The sequence below is a fragment of the Bos indicus genome, chromosome 5, assembly GCF_029378745.1.
Source record: "Bos indicus isolate NIAB-ARS_2022 breed Sahiwal x Tharparkar chromosome 5, NIAB-ARS_B.indTharparkar_mat_pri_1.0, whole genome shotgun sequence".
Lineage (NCBI taxonomy): Eukaryota > Metazoa > Chordata > Mammalia > Artiodactyla > Bovidae > Bos > Bos indicus.
Window position 1 is genome coordinate 107,333,587 of NC_091764.1, and position 12,962 is coordinate 107,346,548.

General features: G+C 49.9%; 1 protein-coding gene across 4 annotated transcripts in view; it reads right to left on the minus strand.

Moving 5' to 3' along the window:
- Positions 1–12,962, minus strand: part of TEAD4 (TEA domain transcription factor 4) — a 66,758-nt gene that overhangs the window by 35,624 nt on the left and 18,172 nt on the right. For 3 of the 4 annotated variants that reach the window (XM_070790290.1, XM_070790289.1, XM_070790291.1), the window contains exon 2: positions 1,265–1,519. The exons of the other annotated variant lie outside the window; for it this stretch is intronic. In XM_070790290.1, coding sequence (XP_070646391.1) covers positions 1,265–1,519 — 255 coding nt within the window. The remainder of the gene's footprint in view (positions 1–1,264; positions 1,520–12,962) is intronic. 4 annotated transcript variants of the gene reach the window in all.

Sequence of the window (12,962 nt, forward strand, 5' to 3'; positions counted from 1 at the left end):
TTCTTTCAAGGCTATGGTTTTTCCAGTAGTCATGGATGGATGTGAGAGTTGGACTATAAAGAAAGCTGAGTGCCGAAGAATTGATGCTTTTGAACTGTGGTGTTGAAGAAGACTCTTGAGAGTCCCTTGGACTGCAAGGAGATCCAACCAGTCCATCCTAAAGGAAATCAGTCCTGAATATTCATTGGAAGGACTGATGCTGAAGCTGAAACTCCAATAGTTTGGCCACATGATGGGAAGAGCTGACTCATTTGAAAAGACCCTGATGCTGGGAAAGACTGAAGGTGGGAGGAGAAGGGGACAACAGAGGATGAGGGTGGTTGATGGCATCACTGACTCGATGGGCATGAGTCTGAGCGAGCTCCAGGAGTTGGTGATGGACAAGGAGGCCTGGTGTGCTGCAGTCCATGGGGTCACAAAGAGTCGGACACGACTGAGCAACTGAACTGAACTGAACTTGCTTCCCCAGATACCGTATCTCCCACCCAAAAATCAACACAGAGCCTGGATGGGAGCGGAGTTTGGGGAGAATGGATACATGTATATGTACGGCTGAGTCACTCTGCTGTGCACTGAAACCATCACAACAGTGTTAATCGGCTATACGCCAATCTAACATGAAAAGTTTAAAAAACAAAACACAGTCACAGAAGGCAACACAGCCCCAGGCGAATGGCTCAGTCCACCGGCTGCTGGACACTGAGCATGTTCATGTTCCCAATCTTAATGGCTCAGGAAGACCTAGCCTTCCTGATCACTGTCCTCTCTGGGGACACTCCATCTTCCCCGTTACATGTATGCTCACCATCCCCACCGCCCTCACCTAGCAGGGCAAAGATCTGCCCCACCCTACCTGGTACACAACAGACTCCTGCCTGGGGGAGGGAGGGAGGGAGAAGATGAGCAAGGACATCTTCCTAACACCCTTCACAGTCAAGGTGGGAAGCTAGGAGAAGATCAGGCATTTGCCTGGGGGATGGCGGGAGGGATTTTCCCAGCCTGCCCTGGGGGGATGTTCTGCCACTTTTCCAAGTCTTCCCCTACCACCTTCTTACCAACCTCCACATCCATCCAAGGGCACCTCCTCCAAGATCCTCCCATCCCTTGGAAGTCCAGACAGAATAAAGCAGTGTCCACCTGGGAGGAGTCCCAGGAAGTCACACCCCTCCATCACTTGGTGGGAACCTGGTTGCTGTGCTGAAACAATTTCCGGGACTGGACCCTGAACAGGGGTACGGCTGCCCAGACCCAACAGCCTCCTTACCATACATCTTGCCTTCATCCGACAGGATGATCTTGCGCCGACCGCAGGGTGGGTAGATGGCCAGGGCCTCCTGGAAGCTCTGCTCAATGTCAGGGCTCCACACGCCTTCTGCGTCATTGTCGATGGGCTTGTCCAAGGCCTGGCTGCCCCCAGAGACGTTGCTCCCCTCGGGGGAGTTGGGAGAGCCCCACTCGTTGGAGGTAATGGTGCCGGCCTTGCCCTCCAAGGCTCCGCTTGGAGGAGCGCCCGTTGGACCTGTTTGGGCAGAAACCACCAGGGCATCAGTGGACAAATGTGTGGATGAGGGGCGGGACACCCAGGGAGCGCCACCCCCAGAACTGGGTGCTCCTCCTTTCTTGCCCATTGCACGCAGCTCAGGAGATGGAAGAAAAAGGCCAGGGACGCCAGGGAACAGAGTGAGGCAGAAGGTCTGGGGGGTCAAGGGCAGGTCATCTTCAGTCCATCACCCTCAGCTTCCCACCTTGTGAGAGCTCAATGACCGGGCCCTGATTGTGGCTCTAAGACCCAAGATGGCACCGGGAGGTCAAAAATGAAGACCAAGTATCCGGATTGTTCTATGTTAAACCACAAAGGGGCAAAAGAATGCAAAATATTGTGCACTTTTGGCGGGAACGTAGAGTAGTACAACAGCTAGGGAAAACAGTACAGATGTCCCTAAAAAAATCGGACTGCCATATGGTCCAGCAATTCCACTTCTGCATATACACCCAAAAGAACTGAAAGCGATATCTCGAAGACATAGCAGCATTATTCACAATAGCCAAGAGGCAGAAGCAACCCAAGTGTCCATGGATGGATGGATGGATAAGCAGAACATGGTGTCTATATATTATACAGTAGAGGTGAACCTTGACACTTTATCCTAAGTGAGGTAAGCCAGTCACTAAAGACAAATACACTGTGATTCCACTTTTATGATGTCTGAGAGCAACCGAAGTCATAGAGACAGACAGAATGGTGGGCATCCCGGGGCTGGAGGGGGGAGGAGGCATGGAGTTGCTGGGTACAGAGTTTCCGTTTTGCAAGATGAAAAAGTTCTGGAGATCTGCTGCTGAACAACAAAAATGTATGAATATACATTTTTTTTCCTGGTTTTAAGTTTACCTTTTATTTGAAAAAATTTTATGGCAGTACAGTTGATTTACAATGTTGTGTTAATTTCAGGTGTACAGCCAAGTGTTTCAGTTATACGTATATCCACTTATGAATATACTTTGACATGACTCAACTGTATCCTTCAAAACGGTTAAGATGATTAATTTTATGTGTCTTTTTAACCATAATTAAAACATGAAATTAAAAGAAGCATGCAAAATAAAATGCAGGTCACCATTCTCCTACTGCATCCCAGCTCAGGCTGCTTTTAGAGGAAGAGTCTAACCCTGGCAGATTCTCAGGTGTTATGGCTTCCCTGGTAGCAGTCAGTAAAGAATCCCCCTGCACTGCAGGAGACCCGGGTTCAATCCCTGGGTCAGGAAGATCCCCTGGAGAAGGAAATGGCAACCCACTCCAGTATTCTTGCCTGGGAAATCCCATAGACAGAGGACCCTGGGGGTTACAGTCCATGGGGTCGCAAAGAGTCAGACATGACTAAACAGCAGCAGCAGCAGCAGCACACACTAATAATCTTAAGGCAGGTTTTGGATTATAAAAACCAGGTGGACACCATTTACCTCCCAAAGCCCAAAATCCGTGGAATTTTCCGGGCAACAGTACTGGAGTGGGGTGCCATTGCCTTCTCCGGAGAACAGTATGGAGGGTCCTTAAAAAACAAAAACTAGACCTACCATATGACCCAGTGATCCCACTCCTGGGCATCTACCCAGAGAAAACCATGATTCAAAAAGATACATGCATCCCAATGTTCACTGCAGCGCTATTTACAACAGTCAGGACAGGCAAGCAACCCAAGTGTCCATCAGCAGAGGAATGGATAAAGATGTGGTACATATATGCAACAGAGTATTACTCAGCCATAAAAAGGAATGAAATTGTGTCATTTGCAGAGATGTGGTTGAACCTGGAGACTCTCATACAGAGTGAAGTCAGTCAGAAAGAGAAAAACAAATATCATATATTAATGTATATATGTGGAATCTTGAAAAATGGTATAGATGATCTGATTTGCAAAGCAGAAACAGGGACACAGACATAGAGAACAAACATTTGGGACGCCAAAGGGAAAAGGGGGTGTGTGGGATGAACTGGGAGATTGGGATTGGCATATATTGATAATATATATAAAATAGATAGCTAACAAGAACGTACTGTATAGCACAGGGAACTCGGTGCCCTGTGGTGACTTAAATGAGAAGGAAATCCAAAATAGAGGGAATATATGTATATGCATCGAGAAGGCAGTGGCACCCCACTCCAGTACTCTTGCCTGGCAAATCCCATGGGCAGAGGAGCCTGGTAGGCTGCAGTCCATGGAGTCGCTAGGAGTCGGACACGACTGAGCGACTTCACTTTCACTTTTCACTTTCATGCATTGGAGAAGGAAATGGCAACCCACTCCAGTGTTCTTGCCTGGAGAATCCCAGGGACGGGGGAGCCTGGTGGGCTGCACACGACTGAAGCGACTTAGCAGCAGCAGCATGTATATGCATGGTTGACTCACTTTGCTGTACAGCAGAACCTGACACAGTGTTATAACGCGATTATACTCCAATTTTTTTTTTTTAAGTTTCCCTCAAAGTGTGTCTGAGGGTGTCACAATAATACTGGAATGGGGTGCCATTTCCTCCTCCAGGGGATCCTCCTGACCAGGGATTAAACTCACATCTCCTGCACTGGCAGGTGGATTCTTTACTCCTGAGCCATCAGGGAAGCCCAGTAATGAAGCCACTGAGTGGTTGTAACTCAATCCTCGGAGAAAAGGTAGACTATTCATAAAATACGACAAGGAAGATGGTCTGTCTTGGCCTAAGCCCTAGGTATAAAAAAGAATCGTCTTTCCTCAGAATTTGCAGCCAAAGTTCTGCCCTTAAGTGGATTTGAGATCTGAACTTTATATTACAGGAAGCTCTAGTCAATTCACAAAAATAAACAGTGACCCCAGGCTAATAATCTCTAAGTAGACAATCTTAACTTAGACTGCTGAGACCCAAAGCCTAGCTAAAGAATCTCAAAATCCAAAATGACAAATGTAAGAGGAAACGATCTCAGAGCTTCTGAGTGTGGTGACCATGTGAAGAGGTGGGGAGAGGGGCTGCCCACAGAAAGGGCATGGAAGCTTGCTTCCTTCCCCAAGCCACGTCATATGCATCCCTTGCATCTGCTGTTCCTGAGTTACACCCTTTTATAGCAAACTGGTAGGCTGGTAAGTGAAATGTTTCTCTGAGTTCTGAGAACCACACTAGCAAGTGATTTGAACCCAAGGAGGTGGGGGTCTCTGGAACCTCCAATCTATATGTGTGTGTGCTCAGTTGCTTCAGTCGTGTCCGACTCTTTGTGACCCCATGGACTGTAGCCCACTAGGCTCCTCTGTCCGTGGAATTCTCCAGGCATGAATATTGGAGTGGGTTGTCATGTCCTCCTCTGGGGGATCTTCCCAACCCAGGGATCGAACCCGTGTTTCCTGCATCTCCTGCATTGCAGGTGGATTCGTTACCACTGAGCCACCAGGGAAGCTCCCCAGTCTGTCTATAGTTGGTGATAACCCGAACTTGCAGGGTGAGGGCCGTCTTGTGGGACTGAGGCTTTAGCCTGTAGGATCCCATACTATCTCCAGATAGATAATGTTAGAACTGAGTTGAATTGTAGGGTACTCAGCTGGTGTCGAACACTTGCTGGCTGGTGAGTGGAAAAACACCTAGTCACAGATTGGACTTGGTGACCAGAACTTTTAATGATTAAACACTAAAACTATTACATTTAAAGTCAGAAATAAGATAAAGAATGCTCACTTTCAACACTGAACACTCAACACTGTAACAGAAGTCCTAGCCAACACAGTAGAACAAAAGAGCTCTGCAGGTTGGAAAGGAAGAAGTAAAATTGTCATTATGCTTAGGAATTATGATAGAACATAGAACACTGAAAAGAAACAAATCATTAAAAAAGCTTCTGAGTTCAACAATACCAACATAACAAAATCAATTCCATTTTTATTCCAGAAATAAGAAATTTGATAACGCAATTTTTTAAAATATCCTGTTTAGATACAAAGTCATAATTTTTCAAGTAGTGATAAATCCAACAAAGGAAGAGATCTTTAGAGAAAATGGTAACTGCTTTAAAAGATATCATTTCTGCATGAGACAAGGGTGCTCAGGGCCGGTGCACTGGGATGACCCTGAGGGATGGGATGGGGAGGGAGGTGGGAGGGGGGTTCAGGATGGGGGACACATGTACACCCATGGCTGATTCATGTCAATGTATGGCAAAAACCACTACAATACTGTACAGTAATCAGCCTCCAATTAAAATAAATTAATTTTTTTAAAAAGACATCATTTCTAAATAAATGGAGAAGAACCTGTGTGTTCATGGAAAACAGTATCACCAAGAGGTTGAATCTCTCTGGATAAATTGTAAAATCAATGAAAGTATGACTAAAATCCCACAAGGTTTTCCACAAACTTTAGTTGATTTTCAAGACACATGGAAGCCCAAGACAGTTCTCAAGTCATCTAACCCACTGCCTTCACCTTGGATTAGACCTTCCCATTCAAACCCGAGACTTCCCTGGGTTCTGGCTGCAGAGTGACCACTCACCAATCATCAGACATCTCCAAAGCTCTTCCCTCTCAACGCGTCCAAAGTCATAAGGCTTGAGACTGAATCCCGCTCCTCCGTCTCTCAGGAGATGACCTCACCATCCGCCCCGAGGCCAGCAGCCAAGGAGTGTGCTTTGACTCCCCCTCTCATCTCCCATCAGCAGTTAGTGACCACATCCTGGCTTTCTCTCCCGGAGCCCTACCCCAGAGCTTCAGCTTTGCCAGTGCTCACCTGGACGACTGGGCCAGTCCAATCCGGACCCCATCATCTTTTCATTGCAGCTTCTACAGAACACATCTGATCACGTGACTCTTCCATTTAAACTCTTTCCCAGGCTCTTAGATAATGAGATTTTACAAGGCCCTTCATCCGCTGATTCCGGCTCTCCAGCCATACCTTCTGTCCGTCCACACCATCCTCCCTCTTCTTTGCACCCACCCCAACATGCCAAGCTCTCCCCCTGCACAGGGGCCGAGCTACCTGTGACCTTGCTTCCCACCCCCCGCTTTTCATCCGGCCAATTCTCACCCATCCTTGAGGTCCACCCAAAATCTTCCTTCATTTTTCATTTTTGTTACTGAAGCATCCTTGATTTACAATACTGTGTCAGTGTCAGGGGTACGGCCGTTGCAGGCAAACTCACTTCCCCTGGGAGGATGGTCCTAAGCTCAGTCTCTGTGCTCTGGGCACCCTCAGCCCCTGCTCCCAGGTGCAACTTCCCCCCGACCAACACACCGCACCCCCCCAGAGGGCAGGGCTCGTCGTCTTTCTCTACTAAATCTTCCGCACGCTGCACACACTGGGGCACAGAAGGACGAGCACACGAGTGGCTTTTGGTGCGTGTTTGTGGATTAATGATTTCTCTGTGGAAGGACACAGGGTTCTGTTTAGTGTCAGGAAACACAAGAAAATCTCAGCAACCTCTGGGCCTGGGCACGCCCGAGGGAGGGCTTGAGTATGTATGCAAATCCCTTTGGAGTTTATCCTGGAGGCTGAAAAATGAAAGGATGATGCCTGGGAATCAAGAGTCCCAGGATCTGGCTCCTGTTCTACAAGCCGCTATGACCATGGACAAGTCCCCGTGTTTCCCTGGACCTCAGCTAGCTCACCTGTGAACTGTGCAGGCAGCTCCTCCCTGCCCCAGCAGAGCCTGTGGCTCTTGACCTGACCCCCAGTCTCCAAAGGAAAGAGAAAGTGTCAGTCACTCAGTCATGTCCAACTCTTTGCGACCCCATGGACTGTTGCCCGCCAGGCTCCTCTGTTTGTGGGATTTTCCAGGCAAGAATACTGGAGTGAGTTGCCATTTCCTTCTTCAGGGGATCTTCCCAACCTAAGGGTTGAACCTGGGTCTCTTGCATGGCAGGCAGATTCTTTTACCAACTGAACCACCGGGAAGCCCAGTCTCATTCTCAATAAAAGCTGTAAGTTCCCAGTTCTTTGGAAAAGTTCTGAGTAACCAGCATCAGTGGTCCCTAGGAGGGAGCCAGAGTTTGCCTTGGGTGGGGGCAGAACTGGAGGCCTCCAGGGCAGGCCCTGGGGCCAAGTCAGGGATTATTTTTGTTCCTCTGCTGGTGGCACCTGGCCCAGGCTTAACGAGGCCATCTGTCCCCTCCAGCTCCTCCTGGCAGGCCCCCGAGGGTCTCTGGGGAGCGCTGGGGGAGGGGTAGGGGGACCCTTCTCCCAGATGCTGCTGGCTCAACCCACTCCACACCCTTCTAGCCGCAGGCAGAGGCTGTGTGGAAGCTCTGTCACGGCCATGGGCTGAGACAGGGGGAGAGGCCAGGCACCCGGCCTCGTGGGCCAGGAACAGCAGGCCACACAGGGCTGGGAGCAGCTCCATTTTGGTAACGGATCCCAGGTCCAGGACCTCGGGTGACCGCTGCCCGGCTCTCCCCAGGGCGGACCCAGTGCAGGGCCTCAGCAGACCTGCCTTGTGGGGCAGCATCCGGGGCCACCTCCCAGCTTGGGGAAGGAAGGACCTTGGGACCACAGTCCCTGCTCTGCCAGGGGCACACGGGACATCAGGGAAGCTGGAGCACCCTCCTATTATCTCCTAACTTTCTGGCCTCCCAGACACTTGCTGTGTTTAGTGTTCAACCCCAGGAGAAACCCTAGGCATAGCCAGGAGACACAACGCCTTAGATATTCCACATTATTAACTAGCCAGTTTAATTATTATTGGGATTTCCCAGGTGGCTCAGTGGTAAAGAATCTGCCTGCCAAGCGGGAGACGCGGGTTAGATCCCTGGGTCAGGAAGATCCCCTAGAGAAGGGAATGGCAACCCACTCTAGTATTCTTGCCTGGAGAATCAAATAGACAGAGGAGCCTGGTGGGCTACAGTCCATGGGGTTGCAAAGAGTCAGACACGACTGAGCGAGTGAAGAGCAACAGCCGTCCTGGCCCAGACTGGAAATGATGGAGAAGGAAACTTGGGAATTTCATAGGACTTGCCTGGTATCACCCAGAAAGTTAAGGAGAGACCGTTAGGACAGGGTCTGGGGCTCCTTCCCAGTCACGAGGATAGGAGCTCTAGGATCCAGGCTAAAGGTTGCAGCCACACAGGGCTCTCAGGAGGGGGTCTGACATCCTGCCCACCGATGCCTCAGCTCTCACGCTGCTGCTCCTCTCCTGGGGGCCTCTGGAAGAACCACCTCCTGCATCCCAGTGACTCCTAACTGAGAAGCTGGGAGGAGAAGAAAACATGGGGTTTCTTTCCAGAAACCACTCCCAGTCTTCCCGATACAGGAGGCCCAGGTGTAAAGATACAGGAGATGGGGGAGTTGTTCCTATTGCTGCATAGTTGCTCAGTCATGTCCGACTCTGCGAGCCCATGGACTGCAGCGCGACAGGCTTCCCTATCCATCACCAACTCCCAGAGCTTGCTCAAATTCATGTCCATTGGGTCACTGCTCCATCCAACCATCTCATCCTCTGCCGCCCCCTTCTCCTCCCGCCCTCAGTCTTTCCCAGCATCAGGGTCTTTTCCAATGAGTAGGTTCTTCGCATCAGGTGGCCAAAGTATTGGAGCTTCAGTTTCAGCATCAGTCCTTCCAATGACTATTCAGGGTTGATTTCCTTTAGGATTGATTGAGGTTGACTACAGTAATCTGGGGTAGGGAAGCGGGTCCTGTCCACCTCAACCCCAAACAGGGATCCTTCTTCAGACTGAAGGACTTGTCTGCAAGGCCCGGTTATCAGAGCGTTCATATGTGCTAAGTCGATTCAGTAGTGTCCGGCTCTTTGTGACCCCATGGACTCTAGCCCACCAGGCTCCTCTATCCATGGGATTCCCCAGGCAAGAATATTGGAGTGGGTTGCTATGCCCTCCTCCAGGGGAACTTCCTGACCCAGGGATCGAACGTGCATCTTATGTCTTCTGCATTGGCAGGCAAGTTCTTTACCACTAGCACCACCTGGGAATTCCAGTTATCAGGGCAGGTGGGGTCAAGTCTCTGAACCCCAGGTGCTTTGCCCGACCTGACTCAGTTGTTACAGAACCCACAGAACATCACAGTGGATGGAACGCGAATGTTTTTCATCCAACAGACATCAGAACTGGGACAAAAATGGCTCTCCCATCATTACCATGGCTACTGCTGCCAGACTAGGCTCTGGAGATTGGACCCAAGCGTACGAGGACCACAAAGTCCTGCACACACTGAAGCAGGTAGAGACCTCCGGTGGGCTGGACTGGGGCCGAGGGGTAGTCATCTCGGAGGCTTTGCTGCTCGGACCTCACTCCTGAAACTAGATCTGGAGGGAAATTCAGGACCAGTGGGTTCCAGCCTTCCTCCAGCCCCGCCCACTCTTTCCTCCAGCTCCTGGTATCCTCACCGTCTCCAAATTCACACATATCACTTTCCAGAGGCCAGGCCTCTGTACTTAATTCTGGACACCAGTCCATCTACAAATATCTACTGAGGGTGGAGAGAATGGGAGAGGTCAGCAAAAGGGCACAAAACAGTTAACCTCTAAGAATAAGGTCTGAGGTCTAATGTCTCACAAGGTGACTGCAGCTGCTAGCCCTGGATTGTACAATTGAAATCTGCTAAGAGAGTAGCATGTAAATCTTCTCACACACAAGAGAAAACTATGTGAGCTGAGATGTGTTAACTAACCAGATGGAGGGGACCCTTTCGTAGAGTACACGTACATTAAATCACCAGATGTGTGCTTGAAGTCTCTTACATTTCCAGATGTCAATTATGTCTCAAAAAGTTGAAACTGGGGCTTCCCTGGTGATTCAGATTTTCCAGATGTCAATTATGCCTCAAAAAGTTGAAACTGGGGCTTCCCTGGTGATTCAGATGATAGTGAACCCGCTTGCAGTGCAGGTTCGATCCCTGGGGTTGGGAGGATCCCCTGGAGAAGGGAATGGCTACTCACTCCAGTATTCTTGCCTGGAGAATCCCATGGACAGAGGAGCCTGGGGGGTCACAGTCCATGGGGTCAAAAAGAGTTGGACACGGCTGAGCAACTAAGGACCCAGGCAAAGCTGAAATGACCTACTGGATGCCAGGCTTGAGGTCCAAGGTTACTAGGACATGGTCCTGCCCTCTACTTCCTTCAATCTAGGTGTCCAGGGGTCCCTGTGACGGTGCAAGTACAGTCATCCTTTATTATTCATAGACTCCATGTTTGCAGACTCGCCCATTCACTAGAATCTGTAACCCAGGTCAACACTGGCGGTGCTTCCGGGTCACTTGGATGCATCCCTGAGCTGTGAGACCATCACTCTTGAACTAGCTGAGGTCCAGCGAGGCTGCCCTGCCTTCCAGTTTCAGCTCAGACCCCAAACAAGCATCCTTTCCTCAGTCTATTTAGTGCCACAACTTTGACATTTCTGTCTTTTTTGTTGTTGATCTCACTGTTTAAAATAGCACCCAAGTGAAGCGCCGGGGAGCTGACTGGTGACCCCAAGTGCAAGAAGGTCGTGACACGCCTTACAGAGAAAATCCATGCATTAGATAAACCCTGCCCAGGCATGAGCGATGGCGCACTTGGCCATGAGTTCAATGTTAATGAATCAACAGTCTATAATCAATTATGTCTCTGGACAGAAATACAGATAAAACAAGGTTACGAATTAAACAGATGACAAAAATGTTGCAACCAAGGACTCACAGGACCCTAACCCGAGTCTGCCCTTGGAACTCTGGCTCTGTACCTGCTAATTCATGTTCCCAGTGACGCTATGGACGTCAGGAATGACAAGAATCCAGTGTACCTGGGAGAGTACCATTACAGGTAAACATCTCAGGCAGAGGGGAGGATTCTAACAGGCGCCAAGATCAAGGCCCTGGGAAAACCAAAGTTGGTGGAGAAAAATGTGCCCAAAGGCCCCAAGACAGCCAAAAGGTGGAGACAACCCAAATGTCCATCATGAGCTGAAGGGATAAACGAAAGGTCATTTATCCATACAGTGAATTATATTATTCAGCTTTAAAAAGGAGTTTTTTTAAAAAGATGGGGGGCAGGAGGAGGGGAGATGGTGTTCCAGTCGATAGGACTTGGCACTTTGACTGCTGGGGTCCAGTTTCAATCCCTGGTCAGGGAACTAAGAGTCCACAAGCCACACAGCATGGCCAAAAAAACATTTTTAATAAAAAAATAAAATAAAAAGGAATGCAATTCTGATACATGCTACAACATGAATGAACTTGAGGACATTATGCTAAGTGAAATGTCAGACACAAAAGCACTGATATTCTGTGATTCCACTTGTATGAAACACCTAAAACAGGCAAATCCATGCAGACAGAGAGCAGAAGGCAGGTTATGAGGGGCTGGGGGTTGGGAGAAGTTACGATTTAAAGGGGACAGAGTTTCTGTTTGGAGTGCTGAAAAAGTTCTGAAGACGGAGGCTGATGGTAACACAAGATGCCACTGAACTAACTACACATAACAGTGGTTAAAATGGCACATCTCAGGTTGTGCATATTCCACCACACTTTTTAAAAATGAGCAATGGCAACCCATTCTAGTATTCTCGCCTGGAGAATCCCATGGACAGAGGAACCTGGCGGGCTATATAGTCCATGGGGTTGCAAAGAGTCAAACACGACTTGGTGACTAAACAACACTCACAGGAGGCCAGCAAAGGGCCTTTTGCAAAAAACCACACAGAGCCGGGGGCCATGATGCCCAAACGCCCCCACGGTCCCTTTGCAGTGGGCAGTACCCCCTCCTCCCTGAACCCACGCAGCTCTGAAGAAGCTGAGCATGAGGCCGTGTGGTCCACCATCAAGTTCAGAGTCTCAGGACCTGGGTTAAGGTCTGCCTCTGAGCGTTCTGCAATTACCTCCTGAAGCTCCTGCGTCCTCACCTCGGAAACCAAACCAGACACCCACCTCTTGCAGAGCAGTGACAGGGACCGCATGGGATAAACAGCAAAGCCCTGAAGGGTAGCAGGGCGCCCCTCCCTCTCCTTTCAGTGGGGATGTCGACTGCATCCCATTTCTTGACAGGACAGGATGGGGAGAGGGTGGAAGGGAAGAAGGCAAGAGGAGCAGGCACAGACCTTCCAGTGTGAACGTGTGCTGGAACCAAAGTCACGGAGAGCCAGGCTCGGCCAGGAGGGCGGCGCTGTGGAGCCAGGGTCAGAGGCCTGACTGGGCCTCACACTGGCCAGGGGATACCGACCTGGCAAGCCACGACTCTCTGGGGCTACATCCTTGCAGATACACAGCAGAGGCAGTAACGATCGTGAAGAACAGGATGACTCGTATCCACAGACACGGCACCTGGCTGGCTCCCAGAGGAATGATGGATGGATGACGGAGGAGGGGAAGGACAGTGAGGAGCACTGCCCCTGGACAGTGGGAGGTGAGGAGCAGGAGGGGTGAGGGGCACGGAGAGAGGTAACTGGAGGAGAGGGAAGCAGGCCAGAGGGAGGAGTCAGCAGGGAGGGACAGAGAGGCTCAGAGAAGCAAAGAAAGATGGGAGATAAGATCC